This window comes from Gymnoscopelus braueri (assembly GCF_963280865.1).
Source record: "Gymnoscopelus braueri genome assembly, chromosome: 3".
NCBI classification, from domain to species: Eukaryota; Metazoa; Chordata; class Actinopteri; order Myctophiformes; family Myctophidae; genus Gymnoscopelus; species Gymnoscopelus braueri.
Window position 1 is genome coordinate 42,905,942 of NC_137612.1, and position 22,950 is coordinate 42,928,891.

The window sequence follows — 22,950 nt, forward strand, 5'->3', positions numbered from 1 at the left end:
ACCAGTGAAAGCAGTCGATCTACAAGCTCAGAAACACGTTGCTATCTGAAAGGTTTTGAGATTGTAGATCGGCTATTTTCAGAATTAAGTATGTCATACATTGCAAAAACATACCTTCTCAGATAAGCATTTCATGTTATCTTTATCAATTGCATATGTATTCATTAATACAGTCTTGTTGTTTGCAATGTACTTTAAATGAAGTCTCCACCAAGGGAGGCTTGAACCGGCAACCTTGCTGTTGTGAAACATTCACTTAAGCGGGAAGCCATTGGAACAACAGACCTGATCCAGTGAAAACGGAGGTCAAACAGATGATACCATTTCACGCAAATAAATGAAAAATCCTGGGTTTAAGTGTTTTTCAAACTGCTCAAAATTGCGGACAATCTAAGGGCGGAGAGAGAGACATGGAAAAGGAATAGATTGAAGAGAGAGAGACATGGAAACATAATAGATTGAAGAGAGAGAAAGATGGAAGCAGAATGGATTGATTGGACGTCTCAACCTATTGCCATTAACAGGAATCGATCCCTCAACCTTCGGATTGACAGGCTGCAACACTACCTATAGTACTATAGCTTTGTCTAGGCTGAGGTTGTCTGTTGAAGATAAAATTGAACCAGTGAAAGCAGCCGATCTACAAGCTCAGAAACACGTTGCTATCTGAAAAGTTTTGAGATTGTAGATCGGCTATTTTCAGAATGAAGTATGTCATACATTGAAAAGACATACTCTCAAATAAGCATTTCAGGTTACCTTTAACAATTGCACTTGCATTAATTGACACAAGTAAGACGCGCGAACGCTGGAAGCGAACGCAGATTGACTGAGGCTGCTATATTTCAACCACACTGTAGTAGTGCACTCTGCCGCACTCTGCCGGCTGTATACAGGCAGTGCAGCTGCTGGCATTTCAGCACGGAGTTTCGAGTCACATGGGGGCGCGAGCCAATGAGAGCGTGAACACACGCTGTATACAGGCAGTGCAGCTGCTGGCATTTCAGCACAGAGTTTCGAGTCACATGGGGGCGCGAGCCAATGAGAGCGTGAACACACACGGAAAGACCATAAATAAGGGACAGACACACACACACACAACCCAAGCACGGTGATATAGTAAGCTCCACTTGGTCGGAGGCCTCCTTCCGCGTTCGCAACAATCATGTTGTGTGCAATGCTATAGCGCCACCTTTTGACGAAAGATTGTGAGATTTATTTCTTGATAGTTTTTCATGACCATCTACCATATGGCCGAGTTTCGTAAAAAGCGACAGCACGGTTCACCCAGAACTGCGAAAAGTGGCAGAAGAAACAGAATAAAGGGAATAATAAAACAGGTCCAGAGCTGAGCTCTGGCCCCGTAATAAAACAAAAGGGCAAAGGGCAGCTTACCAAGAACGGAGGGCATGGTTCCGTAGGAGCCTGGTTTTTCGGGAGACACTGGTACATCATAGATCCACTCTGGCTTGCGGGGGTTGGGGAGCGTGTTGTACCCGCTGATCAGCATCCTCTGCTGGGCCTCGTTGGCTGATGGGACGGGGATGTCATAGTTGGGGTCCTGAGACGGAGCTGGTGGGACGGCATACATCTGTAAAGAACAACAAAATGATAGGGGTGCAACAGTTAATCGGACTTATCGATTTAATCGATTAGGACAAATAATAGATTTTAGTAAAATAATCAATTTCGGGGGGTTCACAACGCGATATGAACCTGTAGATCGGTAAAAAGTTACGTTTAAGTGGTTATTTTGATTCATTGATTTAGTCAGTTATAAACAATGTGTCGATTTGCTGATATTATAAGAAATATAAAACCATTATCAAAAAATAAATGATTTAGCTTTTTTCCCCTTTTTTTTCCCAGGCCCTCCCGCAAAATTTAAACTGGAAGCCATGCAGTCTGTATGCAAAGGTTCACACTGATAGCTCCAGAGATTAGCTGTACACAGATGGACGGACACACGGACGGACAGTCGGGCACGGGCAAAAACATAATGTCTGCCTCCCTGCCTGTCATCCTGGTGGAGAGAATAATCGATATGTAATGATATATCGATATATAATCTATGTTGATACAATAGGGCTGATAGGGGTGATATGACTTCAAATCAATACCACCATTATTTCAAACGTTTGCCTCAATTACGATTGCTATGATTTTTTTAAGAATCTTGAAAGTGTGAGAACTACTGATTTAGAAGGCATTTGTAGAATCAGCCTCAGGTCTTAATGGGTTAATCAGACTAGTCAGTTTAGTTGATTGTAAAAAGAAATATCCATTAGATTTTCTCCCCAGTATGTAAACAAAATGAATAAATAGATTTATTTTTTTAAATACAAAAATAATAATTAAAGTCAAGCACTTACAGTGTCACCACAGCTCAGGCTGTCCTGAGGGCTGAGGCGTCTCTCCAGCTCAGACGCGGTGCTCAGGGAGGCCTTACGAAACAGCTGTCTGGGAGTTGTTGACGCCTGTGTCACCCCATGATCGGAAGAAAGGAAGAGAACGCTAAATTCACACATTGATGTATGAAAGAATAACAGCTTTATTCTACAATCAAACCAATCGATTTAATGCATTCTAAACATAATCGATTATAATAAAAAATAATCAATGAAGTGAGTATAGCTGTGAAACATGGCTGTGAAAGCTTTTCAAAAATAGCAAGAATTTGGAGATATGCTATTTTTGCAAAACAAAAAAAAAGGAATCAGTAGAATAATTGCTAAGAAAATAAATAACAGTTGCAGCACGCTGCCTTTTGTCCAGACTCACAGTGTAGAGTGAGGTGCGTCTTGCCTGGTTGGGGATGTCGTAGACCTCACCCCTGTGACTGGACGATGTGACCGAGATGGAAGCCTGTGAACAAGACAGTCTAGAATGTGGAGGCTGATTCATGTCAGATGACACAGGCCAACACACACGATTCACCTCATGCACATATTTTTGCTCCTGTCCTATCAGGAATATGTGACATTTCTGACCATTCCTTGTTTTCTTTCTATCTTTTCCCCTTTCCTGAAAACTACAAATGAAAGGAGATGTACGACATAAGATTTCACCCATGTTTTTTTTTACACCTGTCGACCTGTGATGTGACAATAAAGTTGCAACCCTTTGATCGTAGCTCCACCTACGTCATTGAGCTGGTATATGAGCACCTTTACAGGGACAGCGTATTCTCTCACGGCTCTCCAGAGGACCAGAGGACCCCCGTTATGCCTGCGTTCTACCAATTAAGCCAGCTCTGTAATGAGAACCATGCTGCTCATTGGCTCTTCCGTGGCCCCTGGAGGAGGGGCCCCCGGGACCCCTGGAGCAGGAGAGGAAATGGTGAACATGTGGGGAGGAATGTCCCGGCCCTCTGACGGTACGGGCACCCATACAGACTGGAGCCCCACCGATATGTATCGATTTGGTCGATTATAATCGGCCATTATTTGACTTTTTTGATGACGTCGCTATCTGCAATTATGCAGCCGATGTGTCCCGATTTTTAACCACTTTCAACCTGGCGTCCCTATGTCGGGCTATTCAAAACAACGGTAATCGGTGGTCTAGACCACTGTTTCCCAGACAGTGGGTCGGGACCCATCTTAGGGTCGTGGACAATTTTTTTATTTAAGTAAATATTCATTTTTTCCTATGTCCTACATAAAAGTATATAGGCTATATACCGTATATATATATATATATATATATATATATATAAATATATATATATATATATATATATATATATATATATATATATATATATATATATATATATATATATATATATATATATATATATATATATATATATTCCAAAAATGTTTCTAAAGGTAAAAAAAATATCACAACTTTTCCTCAATTAAAAACAATTCAAAAAAAGATCTTAAGTATTTCATAAATAAACTAAAACAATCGAATAATTTTCATTGGAAGTTCATTATAACCACTGTTTCGGATGTCATAGAATCTGAGGTACCATTTGACCCCAGGATCTGGATATTGGGTGATGTCAGTTTAATTCATGTGAACTTTCACAAGAAATATTTTGTCTCACTTGCCAGCACGGCTGGGAAAAAAATTATCCTTGTCAATTGGAAATCTGAAAATTCTCCATCACAAAAGCACTGGTTGAATGAACTTTCATCTTATTGTACTCCTGAGAAGATCCTGTACAATGTAAGGAGAAAACCCGAGACCTATAACAAAATTTGGGGCTCCTTTCTCGATGTTTTGCCTTCATTAACTCAAAGTTTGTTGTAGTCAATGATGTTTATTGTGCCATTCCGGGGTGGGGGGTGGGTTTGGAGGGGAGGGTTGTTTTCTGTCTTTTTGTTTTCCATTGTCTTTTTTCTTGTATTGCTGTATAAAATGTAAAATGGATGGATGTACATTGTACTCTGTCAATAAACAAATCTTTGAAAAAAAAAATCAAATAATTTCCATAAATAAATCAAAAAATCTTTTAAGAAGTAGTGAAAATAGCAGATCTACAAGCTCACAACGCGGCGTGAAGTGACGCGTTGTGAGCTTGTAAATCTGCTATTTTCACTAGTTTGGGTCCCGGGCAAACTAGTGAAACTTTCTTTTTTGGATCTTGAGCTAAAGGGTTTGGGAACCACTGGTCTAGACGGGGCTCTCCAAAATCTTGGATCGACATCGGACCCATAACTCCGGCATCGGTCGGGGCTCTGGTACAGACCCCTCTGGTTTTGTGCCGTCCTCGGCTGCTCGCGCTGCTGTTTGCACTTAACGGTGTCTGAAGTCTGCCTTTACGAGGCCCATAAAGGCCTGTCCCCGCTGGAGAGGGCCTCTGGTCCCCATCTGTAAGCCTTTTCGTCAGCGGGGGGCTTCAGAACCTTGCGTTTCAGCGACATCCTCCCTCTCTAATCATGATTCATGAAAGTTAACACTTCCCAAGGAACCAACGCTGACCCCGGGAGCAACAGACAGAGCTACCGTCTGAACTGTGGTCATGTGGTTTGGGTCACTTTGGCGGCAACCACAGAATTGTACACAGTATAATTCTGCTACCTGTGGGGCAGTGGTTCTCAAACAGTTTCATGTCTAGGACCCTAAATTGATACGTATTAAGCTGCGGACCCTACTTATCTTTATATTTTTACCTGGTTGGCTATTTCTTCTTATCTGCACTGCTTTTTATTATGTGATTATCTGATCTGATATTATCTGATCATGCCATGCAGGCGACGGCATTTCCCACCTGGGATCAATGTCTGTCTGTCTGTCTGTCTGTCTGTCTGTCTGTCTGTCTGTCTGTCTGCATGCCTGCCTGCCTGCCTGCCTGTCTGTCTGTCTGTCTGTCTGTCTGTCTGTGTGTTCCTTACAGGGACTGAGGGTCCCTGTTCCGCACTTTGAGAACTAAGCTGTAAAGAAAACAAACGGTACCTCCGACGGCAGAGGGCTTCTGGGCGCGTTCAGAGGCGTGGACGGGACCTTGTAGATCAGATCACCACCATCGTGAGCCGGGTTGGCGGACGGTCTGAGCGCATTGGGGATCTGGTAGATGTTATGGGGACTGTCACCGTTTGGACAGTCGACGGACTTGGCCTTTTCGGCGAGGCGGCTGGGAGAAGACCAGTGCTGCGATAGGAGCTGCAGTCGGTTGGCGGGGGCCAGGCCCTGGCGTCCGTACAGGGAACACATCCACCATCCACTGGTGCCCTCCACGTTCTGATCCATCACCGTCACAATGTCCCCTTTGTGAAAGGCCAGTTCGTCACTACACTCTGCCGTGTTGTCATACAGAGCCTTCGCCAGTTTGTTCTGAAAGAAATAAAAAGAGGCGCATAGTAAATGGTAGCACAAAGGAAGCCAGGAGGACAAAACTTTTAACTTGAAGCATGCTTTACATAACAAAGAAGGCAATACCTTTAAAGTCGTTGACAAAGAAAGAGACCCAAGAATTCTTACTGCTAAAAACGATCTTTTCAAAGGGGCGGCCGTAGCTTAACGGGCCAGAGAATTTGAAATTCGCCTGCCGGCACCGGTCTATGTGTCGAAGTGTCCCTGAACAATTCATTCTTAACCCCTAACTGCTCCCCTCCCCTGAGCGCTCATCATGACCGGCTGAGCAGCCATCTGCTGGGTGACGATGAAATTGCATTTCCGAGGGGGACTAATGCAATTGCGATGCTCGGCTGCACTTCTAGTAAGATGCAATATGCGATGCGAGAGAATCGCTGCCCTTCACACCCTCCTGTCTAGCCTCAGGGTCTTGAGCTCTGCAGTGTAGTCAAGCTTTAGTAAGACTCAGACATTTCCTGTGAACTGTTATCACATTAAATTTCAGTTGCAGTTGCAGTTTCACAAGAAAGAAATGCACAGTGGCAGCTACAGTAACATGCACAGGTGCTTGTGTGCCACAGTTTAATTTTCAGATAGAGAATACGTATAAAGACGGTGGTGCATTTTCACTTCCACAGTATTTCCTCAGAGAAATAAAGCCTGATATATACTGTTGTACACCAAAAATAGCTGATCTACAAGCTCACAATGCTTTGTAGAACAGCTGTTTTTGGTGTGAGACACCGGCACACAACAAAATAATAAATCAGGCATAAAGAGGTATTTCTATATTAAGTTACTTGATTCAATATTTTGATATTTGATATTAATTTGATCAGACATGACCTCTCCTAGAGTAGGCCTATGAACCCCTTGAACTTCAAACTCCACTTTAACCATGTTAGACTGTTTAGGAAACGGCTCTTTGGAAAAGTCCCTGCTTCACAGGGACCTTCTAATGCATTTTTCAATGAGTTAGTTCATGCATGGACTTACAGGACTCCAGTTAATGCAACACTACACAAACAATTCTAACATAAAGAAAAGAATACAACTGAAATAAGAGGCAGGGTGGATGTTAAAATGAGCCCAGAAGTGTTTTAAAATAAAATACCCTGTTAAGGAAACAGACTTCCTCTTACGGTCTGCTGAGCATCCTCTCCGCACCGCTCCGAAAATAACTTGTGTTGTGAAACATTGCAAATTGTTTCCATAAGGTTTCAGCGGCCTTATGCTATACAGTAGTGGTTCTCAAAGTTGGGTCCGGGGACCCCTAGGGGTCCTTGAGGAGATTCCAGGGGGTCCCCAGCTAAAAGCAGTTAATATAGCATTAAAATCTGTTTGACCAAAAGTAACCATACCGGTACGCTATTTGAAAATAGCCGATCTATAACATTGTGAGCTTGTAGATTTGCTATTTTCAAAGAATCTTGAAAAAAATGAGAAAATGATTGAATATTTCTGAAACATTTTAACAACACAAATCTTGTATGGGGGTCCCTGGCACAAAATATTTTCAAATGGAAGTCTGCTGCCAAATGCACACAAAAGTTTGAGAGCCACTGCTAAAGAGTAGGCATAAAAAACACTGTCGCTGACAGTCATGAGCTTAGTCACTCAGACTAGACTATAGACACACACACACACACACACACACACACACACACACACACACACACACACACACACACACACACACACACACACACACACACACACACACACACACACACACACACACACACACACACACACACACACACACACACACACACACACACACACACACAGAATCCTGTATTTGTATTTTGTCATTGAGAAATGCAGTGTCATCAGAGGTCAGTTAAATGACGAAAGATGGCACAGACAGTCACTAGCCCTTTTGTAAGATATGCATGCACGTGCGCATTCAAATGCGCGTGCACATGCACACGCACACGCGCACATGCACACACGCACATGCACGCGTGCGGACACACACACACACACAAACACACAAACACACACACGCACACGTATTATAACGTCAAAATTTAAGGATGTAGGATTATGAATGCCATTTGAAAAAGATAATAGGGTCATTTTTAACCCAAAACGTGAAGCAGAAAATTGTCGATCTACAAGCACACAACCAAGTAAATCAGGCACATCTAAAGTCAAATTTGAACCCTAACCCCAACCTGAACACATAGATTTTAATGTTTATTTTTTAACCATAACACAACCGTGTCTCTTGTGAGGACCATGCAGGAAAACGGTCCTTGCAATGTCTACAAGTACACACACACACACACAAACACACGCCACGCTAAGCTGCTAAGTGCGGTGGGGGCCGCTGGCGTTGGCCTTGCATGGCGTTGGCCTTGCATGGCGTTGGCCTCGCTTGGCGTTGCCCCCTCGCCCTGTGGGTGAATCTCCAACAACAAAGAGTCCTTTCACCATCACAGGCCAACACACACTGACACACACCCCACACCTGTTAGAGCGCAAGTCCTGCCAAACCCTCTGGAACGCGCACGCACACACACACACACACACACACACACACACACACACACACACACACACACACACACACACACACACACACACACACACACACACACACACACACACACACACACACACACACACACACACACACACACACACACACACACACACACACGTAGCAAACGGTCTGTCTAATCCTCTGGGTCATGCTACAGACATGTAAGCTCCATACTTAGGCTCAGATGACAAACCCTGCAAAATCTCACTGTCAGGGTTTCAGCAGCATGTTTTGACTCTCTCTCTCTCTGTCTGACAACGAGGTCAACCGTAACAGAAAACACGTCCACATAGCTATGGAAGTGTTTATTTACAAACAGTTTGGCTCCATTGTCATAAAGAAATACAAATTCACAGCCCATACTGTACATGGTTTTAACTCATTCCAATATTTCATTTGATGTTGTTTCATTTTTCATATTTCAGAACAGCTGTAGGCAATGAGACGTCATACTCTGTGCAACCGTAAGACATATTTTGTTTGTGACCAGTGATGGAATTCCTGACTGTTGTGTGTACATAACTGCTATTTTATATTAAGCAAGTGCTGTAGTATATTAACAACATGACTTCATTACTGCAAGTGAAGCCGTCGTACAATAAAATATTAAGATTCAGGGACGTCCGGTCCCGGTTTGTCCTGGTGTGTCCAAAGTCCTGTCAAACCTCAGTAAAACAGTAAAATGTTAAGGTGAGGGTTAACATTCAACACCAAATCATCACAATTCAAATAATAATATTATACTACTAAACATTGTACCTTATCCTGAAAACACCCTAGAGCCTAGGGTCTGCCTGACGTTTCTTCCAGTTAAAAGGGAGTTTTTCGTTGCCACTGTCGCAAAATTGCTTGCTCAGGGTGGGATGTCGGGTCTCTTCTCTACATGTAAAGTGTCTTGAGACAACTTGTTGTGATTTGACACTTTAATAAAATTGAATTGAAAAAATTGAATTGAAAAAACACAACATGATGCATGTGTGCACATGCAGTACATGTGCACATGCATGAACGTGCACTTCATTTAAGGGACCTGGTCAACAACATGCTCTCCCTACTTCATAGTGGTCTGTGCAGGAATTAGATCACTTTTAAGGACAGTAAAAACATGCGTGGGTGTGCCTGCTAATGTTTACTGCTGTTAGTGTGGTGCGTGCGCGTGTGTGTAGTAAAGATGAAGTCTCTATGTTCAGCTGTGAGTCTTTTGGATTCCTGCACACGCCTGCTTGTGCAGATCTGCCTCCCTGACAACTGCCATCACCACTTTAGATGCACAGCTGTCTCTCTCTCTCTCTCTCTCTCTCTCTCTCTCTCTCTCTGTTTGTCTCTCTTTCTCTGTCTGTCTGTCTGTCTGTCTGTCTGTCTGTCTGTCTGTCTGTCTGTCTCTCTCTGTTTGTTTGTCTCTCTCTCTCTGTCTGTCTCTCTGTCTGTCCGTCTGTCTGTCTGTCTGTACACCTGTAAACCTGTGATGTGACAATAAAGATGAGTCTGATTAGCCAAAAAACAGCAGATCGGCTATTTTTGGCCAATGTTCCCCCCAGGATAGGGATGCTGGGGTTCAAGAGGCTAACATGGTCTTCTCATTGCAAGAAATCACACTTTAAAAATACTCTACAGTAAAAGAAGGGTGAAATTCATTTGCCAGGGCTCCTCAGAATTGCATTTCATTACAGTTTTTCACAATTGTTAACACACAAAAAGCGAAAATTCGGCACAATTTTCACAACCTTAACTTCATGTACTAATCGCTCCACCCAATTTGGCACTACTTCACACTCCCTTATCTGCATTAGACTCTGACTTTCCTTCTTTACACTCATCACTATCATTACATTATCACCTTGTTGTCCAAACACTACACACAATGTTCAGTTGTTGCACACACTTCTCACATAAAATGTCAAAGCATCAATCTACAACACACCTTGTTGTCCAAACACTACACACAATGTTCAGTTGTTGCACACACTTCTCACGTAAAATCTCAAAGCATCAACCTACAACACACAGATAGTCAAATCTCTAAACATTCAGGTCTGGTGAGCAATTTGCACCACCGGGCTGCTCCAGTGCGTGAGTGGTTCCAGGACCACCCACATTTCGACCTTATTCTCCTTTCCCGAATCCCATTGAGGAGTTCTTTTGAGCTTGGAGGTGGAAGGTAAATGAACGGAACCCACAGAGCCGGGTCCCACTGCTCCAGGCCATGGAGGAGGCTTGTGGCGACGTCACTGTTAGGGTGTGAATCTTCTGCTATCTCACGATTCGATTTCGATTCAGATTATTTTCAGATTTTTTCAAAACAAACGATTCTCGATTAGTATAATACGTTTTTTTCCAATTCTAAATCGAAAAATGTCATTATACAAAAATTGTGAAAATCGATTGCAGCTCTAGTCACTGTTGAGGTCTGTCAGGGCTTCATGCGCCACTCGAGGCGTTTCTTCCAACGCTGCTTGGACAGGGAGAACATTGCCTATGATGTGGATGAGGCCCTCTGGCCAGACATGAACCGGAGGCATGATGCCTAAATCATGTAGAGAAATAAAACATTTTTGGCTGCATATTTGTGTTTTGTTTTATGTTTGACTATGAAAAAAGTAGGCCTACACTGAGTCATTTTACAAAAGGAGAACTGGCTCATTCTCCCGAGTCATTGTCATTCATATGGTGTGTTCCATTTATATGATTGTGTTTTCAATTTTGCCCTGCAGTGTGCTGTAAATGCCTGGTAGTGTGCAGGACATGCTTAGTTGTGTGTACTGTAATGAATGATATGTGTGTGTCATTTGAAAATATGGCTGTGTGTACCAAATGGAAACACGAGTTCCATTTTGTGAACAGTTAAGAGATTTGATGGCAAAGAGTCATCTTGCGAAGGGAGTGTAGGGTTTAGCATTTTGTGTGTGAGGTTTTCAGTTTTGTGTGTGCAGTTTTGAGAAAGCCGTTATTGTTTTGAGAAACGTGTGTTAACAATTGTGAAAAACTGTAATACAAAACAGAATACTGCCATATCACTATCTAAAAACATCAGCACATGATCATGAAAAAAATCACAGTATTAAAAATGTAATGACCAGTTTCCATATGGTGATGGTATATACCGTATACTGACGCTAACCATGTTCACTGTGCCAGCTTCACCACTTAAGCCATATATTTTACACTCCGGCTATTCGGGAAGCAGATCTACAAGCTCACATCGCAACGCATCCCCGCACATTTCCTTCAGGCTAGTAAATTGTCAAATGTTCCCCTTTCACCGTGAAATATGTGCTACTCTGAGGAGGTGTTGTATCCACGGAAACCTGACAGGAAGTGGGAGGAGCCAGTGTGGGAACTATTCACTCTATGACCTCCTCCACTGCATCAAGGCCCGGGTCACGACCTCTATGGTCAAAGGTCACCGCCTCATCCATTATATGTCCTGGCAGTCTGGCACATACCAGCATCCGACCTCCGCACCCGTCACCCTCGTGCAGAAAGCAGCCAAATAGACAGTGAGAAAAACAAATGGTCATATTGACATCATCCACCGGTCATTATAATAGCTAAGCTCAAGAAACTTCAGGCCGACCCAGATTCTTCCAGGCCCATTAAACATACTCTGTATCCACTATTGTCCTGGTGCCAGAACCATGGAACCTAGTAAATCCAATTAAACTAATCCATACATGAATGAATGAAAAAATATATGTATAATAAGAAAGTCCCTGCTTTCCCACATCGGTGCATGCGTGCGTGCGTGTGTGCGTGCGTGCGTGCGTGCGTGCGCGTGGGGACAGGAAGCTAGTGTGTAAATAATATGACATAGAGTTAGACTTTCCCACAGTAGAATATACAATATGACTAAAGAGAGAAAGGGGTAGGGGATGGGGTGGACTCTGTGACAAAGACATGGGTCATTAGGTCCATTTTTTAAATGTCCATAGTCAAGGAATCATCATATTTTCTAATTCTAGAAAAGCATTCTAGGGAGTTCTTCCTTTTGTTTTGCCTTCGCTCCAACTCAAACAAACATAGGAGGAGGATGTGGTAGAAAGTAACTACGTATACTGTAATTAAGTACAATATATTTTAGGTGCTTTTACTTTACTTGACTGTTTCCAGTATTTAATACTTTATACTTCTACTCCACTACATGTCAGAGGTATATGTTTTACTTTTTTACTCCACTACAATTGTTTGACAGCTTTAGTTTCAAGTTAACGTGTACATTTAGACTTAATATAAAACATGCAGTACACCAACCACTTAGAACTGCCCTATGTAACTTTTCTCTTCTACCCCGGATTTGAACCCGGTTTCCTGTGCAAGTGCTGACATTTTTACCATTGAGCTAATAGAGCCTGCCTGCTTGCTCAGGGGATACATTGAATATTGACCATAAGGTCAAAATTCGTGTCAGATCCTGTGTCTACAGGTGAGACATTGACACGATCTAAATGTCTCAATAGAAGAGCAGGGAGACAAAAGACAACCACCCCAATTGTATAAGTTATATTGCATTAACATACTATACCATTCAGATTGGACATAACATTTTATGCCACTTAGACTCAGTCAACTCGATTTGAAAATAGTATGTTAGATCTGCTATTTTTCGATAAAAGGTTTTACTTTTACTTTCACACTGTAAGTATAATTTGATGTCAATATGGTTGTACTTTTACTCAAGTACAATTTTCAATACAGGACTTTTACAAGTTTCTACAAGGTGGTATTGCTACTTTTAGAGTACTTCTCACCACAGTTGACTTGGCCTTGATGACAGTGACATTGACTGGCTGCAGCTGTTCTGCTATTTCCTGTCTGGGAACGGCCGAGAACTGTGTCAAATATGAAATGTATTATCATTATTAATATTATTCTCAAACGCACACAACTGACAAGACCTTCTGAAGAGCAACACCGGCCCATAAACTGTCCATACAGCATGGCCATACTGTACGTCATTATTAACATGACTGGTAAAAAGAAGAAAGATCAGTGTTATATTGTGAATGTCAAGGTTTCCAAAAATGAATGGAATTTGTCTGAAAGCTCCGCCAGTCTGAGGAAGTGCACCTGAGTCATAATATTATATCCTCGCCGTCAGGTGGAAACCTTCTATGTCCAAAATCGTTCCTTTCAGGATTCTGCATTGCATTCCAAATGATCCCATGCAGTTACTGTATTATGTAGTCACAAGCTCTTCTTAATACTTTTCATTGGTTTAATATTCATAAAACCCACAGACACAGGGGGGGGGGGGCATTGGAACTGGGCCATTGTACATAAAGGGTCCATTTGGGCCCCTGGTGGACCCCGGACCCAAAGTTGAGAACCATAGAGAGCCTGTAATGGTCAAGGTTTCCATGATATATTATAGCTGTGTAATAATTCAGTAACATCATTGTCATTTCCACAGCATCCCTCCCTTTCCCATGGCCTGTAGAATGTACTGGCCTCTGTTTCTGTGGAATACTGGAATAGTTTCCACATAAACAAATGAAGACATGATAACGCTGCTGTCGGGCAGAAACCTCTTATCTCCATATTCTAACTTTTTCTTTTTTTTTATTAATGCCCTACTTAATAATACTACAACGTCACACAAAAGCATCAAAAGTAGCAGATCTGCAATCTCGAAACGTGGCGCGAAGTGGCGCGTTTTGAGCTTGTAGATCTGCTACTTTTGCAATTTTTTTATTTGAATCCTGAAAACAGTTTTGGACATATGAGGTTTCCAGCCGACAGAGACGATAACTACGTAGACATAGACATGTCTGCATTATTAGCCTTCCCATGGCCTGTACAGTGTTTCTGTGAAATATTCAGTTCATTTCCAAGTACCATAATAATAACAAATGATGACACTGTGTATCTACTTACTGTAGATATGTCAGTGTTATAATCTTTTGCTCATCTGCCAGTGAATTCATGTATACACGTAGACATGACTTTTTGGACTTAGTTCTGTAATCATAATCGGGTGGAAACCTTGTATGTCCGCAACTATTTATTTTTAGGAAATGGGGGGGAAAAATAGCCGATCTACAAGCTCACAACGCGCCACACAGCAATTGAAATAATCGAGAGATGTGTTCACATGGATGCTAAATGAAAGTGATCCGTGTTAAATCAGAATACAACTTCTGACATGCACAAAATGGTTCCGTCAAGTTTTCTCGATGGACAGACACCGTGTCCTTGGTTATTCGCATTGCTGCTGTTCTTTCGAATTAAGCCACGGTCATTCATGAAATGATGCACATTAATGGAGAGGTATATAAAAGTCTCAGAGAACAAGTTGTGCACGGATGGGTGGATGGCATCTCTGCAGGCTGAGGTGGCAAATCCTGGTAGGACGTCACATCTCTTCTATCGATCACTATGGATCATATATTATTATTATCAATTGACACCATAAACAAAGTAATACCAACCAGAGAGAAACAATGTTAATATGCTGATATGTTCCTGTTTGATCTGATTCCCAAAAGGTTTAAACCGCCCCAGCTCTCAATCAGAATGAAAATCCTGATTGAGAGCTATTCGCTTCCAATAGAATTAGAGGTTGTGAGCTTGTAGATCGGCTATTTTCGGCTAATGTTCCTCTCAGAATAGGGATGCTAGGGTTCAAGCGGTTGATGTAAAAACAAACAGACCAAAAAATGTTCCTTTCACACAAACATTTGGTGGCCCCTCTGTAATAACTCTGACCCCCTGTTGAAGACCCCATGTGCTATCCAAATAAACGTGCCTTTTTTCTATTATATAGGCTCTCGGCTCTATTCCACAACAGATCTCCTGCGCCCCGTGGCTTTATTCATTCACACGCCTCCTGAGCTATGTCTTCTGCTTTTTGTCACAGTGGTCATACAATATGTCACCTCTTCCTGCTTTCCTCCTAACCGCTACACCAAGGACGTCAGTCAAAATGGCCGTACCGTGAGAATAAATTGCGTATGAATACTTGTCATACACAGGTCATTATGCAAGTCATGCTGTTCCAAATAAGTTATTATAATGCTTAACCACTTTCAACCTGGTGTCCCTACCGGTATTTTGGGCATGTTGTTGTTATAGGCGAACAGTTTAAAAAATGTTTGACATTTCTACATTTTCAGAAATAGCAAAAATAGCCAAGCTTGTAGATTGGCTATTTTAAGAAACAATTTAACCACTTAAGCCCTATTTCCAAAATAGCAACAACAACACAAATAGCAGACGTACAGTGTGAACAGTAGATCTGCCTCTTTTTTTTCTTTTGCTAGGCTATCTGTGAGAATTTTTGGATATGACATGCACAAAAAGGTTGAAAATTTGACTATAATGTCACCAGCTAGAAGGTAATGCAATGAGAGAATGTATAAGAATGACTGTTCAGATAATACGTTTCTGGTCCTCAATTTCTTTCGTGTCATGGACCCCCACATTCATATTTGGCTGCAGACCCCCCCCATCTAAAAATGTTTTGTGCAAGGGACCCCCAGAAGAGAAATAATTCAAATATATTCAAACATTTTTAACACTTTCAAGATCTTTCTAAAATGTTCAGAAATAGCAGAATAGTACAAGCTCACAGTGGGTCACTTCGTGCTGCGCTGTGAGCTCGTATATCTGCTAATAGCCGTTAATATCGTTGATCGCAATTATTTTGGCCACAATAATCGTGACATGAAATGGTCCCATCTCTATTAAGGTGTATTTCCCTCTATGACGTCCCTACTCTGCTCTACAGTATACGTGGCACAGGGCCATTATTTGCCATGCCAGTACCCGTTTCCTGGGAACAATTATTAGTCTCCATCACAATGAGTTTGCCAGCCCTCCCATGACCTCTAGCTGAACCCCACCGGGCCACCCACCATACCATGACAACCTAACAACAAGCATCTTGGAATTCCTGGAGTTGGGAGTTCAGGAGAATGGTCCCACATCTTCTTCACGCTATAGAGTCCTTTCTGTGTGTGTGTGTGTGTGTGTGTGTGTGTGTGTGTGTGTGTGTGTGTGTGTGTGTGTGTGTGTGTGTGTGTGTGTGTGTGTGTGTGTGTGTGTGTGTGTGTGTGTGCGTGTGCGTGTGCGTGTGTGTGTGTGTGTGTGTGTGTGCGCGTGTGTGTGTGTGTGTTGACTCCTGCTCTGACGTGATAAAAACCCACACTAAATGTGGTGACAGACAGCGCTCGTGTCCTAAAATAGAGCATCACAAACTAAAAACAGAACTTTGCCACCCACAGGAAAAAAACCTGACATGACCGGAAATGAGATTGCTTCCAGTGAAGTAGGGCTCGTCCGCTCAGTGCTGAAATGTTGGAATAAAGATGAGCTCACATGGTGACTAGATGAGAACTAAGGATGAGTCAAGTCCCTTTTCCTCCACTGGGTCCCACTGATAATGAATGGCCTGCATGGGAACACTATACTTAATACTTTGTCTCATGAAGAGTTTCTTCAGGGTCGTAGACTACAGAGTTGCAGACACATAAGGCTTTTTGAATATCTCAGGTCTTGAGGCCAAATGCAGTGGTTCTCAAAAATAGCAGATCTACAAGCTCACATCGAGTCACTTTGTGCCGTACTGCAAGCTTGTACATCTGCTGTTTTTGAACATTTCTAAAAAAGAAAATCACGCAAATCTTCTCTTCTGGGGGTCACTGGCACAAAACATTTTCAGATGGGGGTCCGCCACCAAATACATATCATTTTGGGGGTCCTTGGCACAAAAACGTTTGAGGACCATTGATGTAGAAGGTTTTTGTAGGGGTTCTTGGGTTAAACCTTTAGGACATCATCAGTTACAGGTGTGTGTGGACAGCTAGTCTCGGACACCTGGACTGATTGGCATCAAACTATGCATGAACACATGAACACTCCACTCCCAGTAGGCAAAGGACCAACCTCCACCTCCATTTATTTTAAATTACCCTCATGGTGTCGCTACAGTATACCAGTCCACTTCCATGTTTTGACCTATAACTCTTGAACCAAGGTCGTAGAGTCACACAAATATTTCCCATGGATTCCGTGAATCATGACACAACGCCCTATAGAGGCACCCGGCCATTTCTGCCCTACTATATTTTCCACCCTTTTACTTTAACAAAACTTCTACTACTCCTACAGATTTTGTCCAAACCTCACATAAATCGGTACATATTATCTCTGGAGCAGTGTTGGGTAGTAACGTAAAATTAATAATAATATATTACTGTAATATTATTACTTTTCCCAGTAACGAGTAAAGTAAGGTATTATTCTGCCAAAACGGTAATATAATACCATATTACTCGGTCAAAAAAGGCCTCGTTACTCGTTACTGATGACAAGCGTCTTTTTTGTTGCTCATTCATTCATTTACTCTCTCTCTCCGTCTCTCGTAGAGGCAAGTTGTCGCATCATGCAAAAATAGAGTAGATCTACAAGCTATCAACCTACTTCAACAGAGATGCTTTTTAGTTTGCAGATCAGTTCTTTTTAGCACGCAGCCTGCGCACAGTTATGACGTAGCGCATGACTCGTATGCGACCGTTGCGTTGTGTTTTTCCTCCGCCGTCTTCAACTTCAAAAAGCTCTCAAACTTCTATTTTGAGGCACGGAATTTACTTATAAGATATCGTTCGGATAGAATTTAATTGTTTAACTTCATATATATGGTCAATTAATCATGACAGAGCCTATTTAAAAATAAAAATTCAGAGAACCGGCAGGGGCAGGCAGACACCCATTGTATCCGAATAAAGCAACCCATTTTCGGCATGGCCCTTTCAGAAGTCCCCCTGCGTCACTTGTCTGGTGGTCGGGGAAACAAACTGCTGATGAGGAGAGGAAACAGTGTTCCTCTCCTAAGAGGAAACAGTGTTCCTCTCCTCTTCTCTCCTCTATATCATTGGTTCTCAAAGTGGGGTCCGGGGACCCCCAGGGGTCCTTGAGGGAGTTCCAGGGGGTCCCCAGCTAAATGATAGATTATAGGCACCAAATGGACCCTTATGGGTCTGTAACTCTGAGAGTGTACAAATGGAACCAAATGGACCCTAACGGGTCCATTTGGTTCCATTTGTACACTCTCAGAGTTAAATTGACATAGATTTTACAATATAAATTGCGGTCCAAGTGATAGAAATGCCATTAAATGGGGGTCTGTAGCCCTAATGCATGTCAAACTGGGGGTCCTTGAAATTAAAATGGTTGAGAATCACTGCTAGAGCCGTAAAAAATCTTCTCTTATGGGGGTCCCTGGCATATCTTTTGAAATGGGGATCCGCGGACTAATAAGTGTCAATTTGGGGGTCCTTGACATGAAAATGTTTGAGAACCACTGCTCTATATCTCCTCTCCTCTCTCCTCCCCCCTTGCACTTTGGCTAATTAATATTGACTGGTGTAAGATATGTTGAAAAGGTTAAGAAATGTTCAAAAAGTTTACTTTATTGTTTCAGTTTTTGAGAGGCTGCAGCCAGTGTGTGCAGTTCAGATTGATGTTGTTCCTGTGAGGATAATTATTGTTCCAATTCCAAATATGGAATTTGCAGCAGCAAAATACTTAAAAGGATAAAGACTGTTGACTGTTTTCTATTGTTCCATTAAATTGGATTCAGTTCTAAAAGGCAAAAAACTGTACACGTCTTTTCTTTTGCGGGGGGCGCGGGGAAAGTAATATAAAGTAATACGTAATATATTACTCTTGATTCCAAGTAATAAGTAATATAATATTATTAATTTTCAAAGGAGTAATAAGTAATAAGTAACATATTACTCTCCTAAGTAATATAGCCCAACACTGCTCTGGAGTCATGTGATCAAGATGTATCATTTATATATTTTTTATATTCAAGTCAGATTGTCTATGATTACCTTTCAACATGTGCTAGATTGGCCTATTTTACTAAATAAAAGCCTGAAAATCATGAAACGCAGCATCCAATCTACCCAAACATTGAAGGGCCTCAACAAAAGCGATTTCAATCACACCATTAGGGGGGCCACACATGAAAATACAAAAAAAAAACATGATTTCTGTCACCAAATTAGGTAAAATGATCTTGTGAGCTGGTGGGCCAGGCCCATTTCTTATAAAAAAAAAACACCATATCATGAACTCCACATCGAATCAATGCCAAATTTAATTGTTCCTCATAATAACCACATGTTCCTCAGAGGTCCTCACAAATGCTAAGAGTTGAACCGTATGTCATATCTCACTTTCTCGTGTCCTGCCGGCTACACTCCACGAGTGACACAGCCCGGCCTGGCGAAGACCTACTGCTCTGAGTAGCACACCTTTCTAAGTAATCCAATCAGGACAGTGACAGAATGAGGCAATCCGAGTTGATAAAATACTACAGAGAAGGTAACATATCCACTGTAATGTAGGACAGGAAGGACCACAACCATATTTCATAATTTGTTAATGTAACTTTGAGAATTTACATTTGTAAACTTGCAATAGTTACTATATATATATATATATATATATATATATATATATATATATATATATATATATATATATATATATATATGTATATATATATATATATACATACACACATACATATATATGTGTATATATATATATATACAAAGCTGTTGCACTAAAACGTATACTTTCCATACACGAGGCTGCAATGCATTGCACTTCATACCTATACTCTGTAAAACCCCAGTATATATATATATATATATATATATATATATATATATATATATATATATATATATACACACACATACATATATATGTGTGTATATATATATACACATATATATGTATGTGTATATATATATATATATATATATATATACTGGGGTTTTACAGAGTATAGGTATGAAGTGCAATGCATTGCAGCCTCGTGTATGGAAAGTATACGTTTTAGTGCAACAGCTTTGCCCCAAGCCCCAATTATTAGTTTGCTGAGCAGCCTGCCTTCAGAAGCACTAGAGAGTCTTAATGAGCTCATAAAATCTGCTTTCTCTGCAAGCCTCTCGTGTTACAGCCCACAGACAGCAGCACGGGGCGGGCAAGGTATGTTAAAAGAGGGTACGGTCATCTACGTCATTTTCTCTATCCAGCAATTGCAGCTGGCACTTTGACTTTGACCTCTTTATTGATCAATTCCATTGCGATCCTTTCATCTGGATGTGCAAATTGTGTCGTGTTGCATGACGTGATGTGTATGAGTGTATTTACACTTAAGTGTTAAAAGTGTCCTTGTGCATGTCAATTCAGATTCGTCACACCGGGAGGCAAACTGCAGCTCAATGGAAGTTCAATGGAATGCATTGCAGTCAATGAGAACCGGCTGGACTGGAACAGTTTATAAATAAGCATTATTTCTGAACGATTGTGACCTTTGTAAAAATAAAAATAAAATAAAAGAAGACATTATCACACATTGTTTTCTGCTGTGTTGCTTTTCGACATGCACACTGTATAATCTTAATGAGGTATCTAAAGAGCACAAAGTACAAATTCAAATTCAAAAGTAGCAGATCTGCTACTTTTGATACTTTTGTGTGACGTTGTAGCATGATCAAGTAGGGCATTAATTTACGAAAAAAAGTGAACCGTTAAAATGTTAAAACAAGACAGCAACGATATGACAAAGGTCGTAATCGTTCAGAAATAAATGTTTGGTTCATAAGCTGGGTCCAGCCGGCTTCCCATGACTGCAATGCAACTTCCGGTTCCAGTTAGCCTCCTGTGGCTCCCATGCGTCACTTCCGCCTTGCTGTCTGTTCCTTCTTAAATCATTGTCCTTGGTGCAGGGCTGCTGCCAACAGCAGGCTGCAGGTCTCTGTGGGCTGCATGCAGGCTGCATATAGAAGCGGCTGGTAGGCTATAAAGCTGACACCGCAAGTTTCAAGTGAATATCAAGCAGGTGGTCTTACTAACTAACTACACCACACTGAAAGGACACAGAGAAAAACAGAGTCCCTTTTATCATTTAACCCATTAAAACCGGGAATTGTGTCATTTTAGATTTCTTTGGCTATTCACAAATAGCAGATATACAAGCTCATAGCGCGTCACTTAGTGCCGCACTATGAGCTTGTAGATCTGCTATTTTAGAAAAATCGTGAAAATGTGTGCAAATCTTTGAATATATATATTTTTTTTTAAACTCAAATCTGGTACAAAATATTTTGAGATGGGGGTCCACGGCCATACATACAATACATATAATTTTGGAAGTCCCTGACATGAAACATTTTGAGCACCACTGATATAACAACATAGAAGACATTTTTCAGAATCAATGTCAGGTCTTAATGGGTTAAATACTTTCACCATGGCTTCCCAAAATCACTATTTACATTTTTCTAAACGTTTTCCACAACATTAGTACATTTTTGAAGGAACTAAGTATAAAATTGAGTAACATAGTGTTTTTGAAAAAGAAAACAAGAAAACAAATGGGACTTATTTGTAATAAAATAAGTAGCCTTATCATCCAATGGTCTTGTATGTGTGCGGTTCTTACCTCCATCCTTTAAATCCCAGGTTCTTCAGTGTCCACAACACACAGGCAGTACCAGTAGAATTAAGTCCAGTACAGAGTAAGGCTCGGTTCTCAGTGATCCTTGTCCACCATGACTGCAATGCTGGCTGGGTGTTTAAATGTGTGTGAGTCCAGTGGACGCTGGGGGCTTAAAACTGTGTGAGTCCAGTGGTTGCTGGGGTGTTAGTCCTCTGTAGTCTCCCACTCATATTGTTGTGAGCTGTCACTGAAAAGCCAGATGACTCTACACACACTGTGGGCGGAGACGAGAGGAACAGAGCCACCCCCACCAAAGCCTTATTGGCTTTGACACACACACACACACACACACACACACACAGCATCTGTCCCCCACCGCAAAACCCACAATCTCTGTTGAGCTTTAACTTGAATCTAGTGCTGTAGATCCCCTCTTTTCATGACTTCTCAGAAAGCAGAAGTTCATACACTGGTAACTTTACCAACACATTTCATTTGCTTTTATTTTATTTTTTTCTTCAACCACTTCCCCTTTTCCCCCATACATGTAATTACTCAAGTCATTTCAAGGCTGATCTATTCCACTGTTTCTCAAGTACTCCATGGCATAACTACAGGCGGTCTGTGGGAAAATGTTTTCAAATCTTTACAAAAATGTATTGTACCTTGTGTTAAATGTAATATCCAAAAAATATGTAAATAATATTTCATGAATGAGTCCATAAGACGATCTTTGAACTAATAGCGTAGGGGGAAAAAGATTGATATGAATTGACTGTTAAGGGCTTGATACACATCATTGTGCATGGTGTCGTGCACTGAAAATAGCCGATGTACAAGCTCAGACTACGTCACTTTCGGTGCGCGACGCCAGTGCGCAACTACAGTATAAATCTGTCTTTAAGATTTATGTTCAATATTAATAAAAAAATTACAGAACTGATAGATGTGTGTTATTATGCCTTCTTATATAAGTATAGTATAGTTGTGGGGAGGTGAGATGGGGTCGTCCTTTAGGATTGTTGGAAGCACGGCTCAAAAAAGGCTGAGAACCACTGATCTATTGGGCAGGTTTGGGGGAGTTGGGGGGGGGTCTGTGTTTGAACGCTTGAATTCTTCCAACTTCTTCTAC

The 22,950-nt window shown here is 41.4% G+C and overlaps 1 protein-coding gene across 1 annotated transcript in view; it reads right to left on the reverse strand.

Moving 5' to 3' along the window:
* LOC308082476 (cas scaffolding protein family member 4-like) overlaps positions 1-22,026 on the reverse strand; it is a 32,170-nt gene extending 10,144 nt beyond the window's left edge. Inside the window, exons 1-5 of the mRNA XM_080424230.1 lie at positions 21,822-22,026; positions 5,410-5,787; positions 2,782-2,865; positions 2,373-2,477; positions 1,396-1,591 (exon numbers count right to left, since the gene is read on the reverse strand). Of these exons, the coding sequence (XP_080280356.1) occupies positions 1,396-1,591; positions 2,373-2,477; positions 2,782-2,865; positions 5,410-5,787; positions 21,822-21,827 (769 nt within the window). The 5' untranslated portion in view covers positions 21,828-22,026. The remainder of the gene's footprint in view (positions 1-1,395; positions 1,592-2,372; positions 2,478-2,781; positions 2,866-5,409; positions 5,788-21,821) is intronic.
* Between the last annotated feature and the right edge of the window lie 924 nt (positions 22,027-22,950).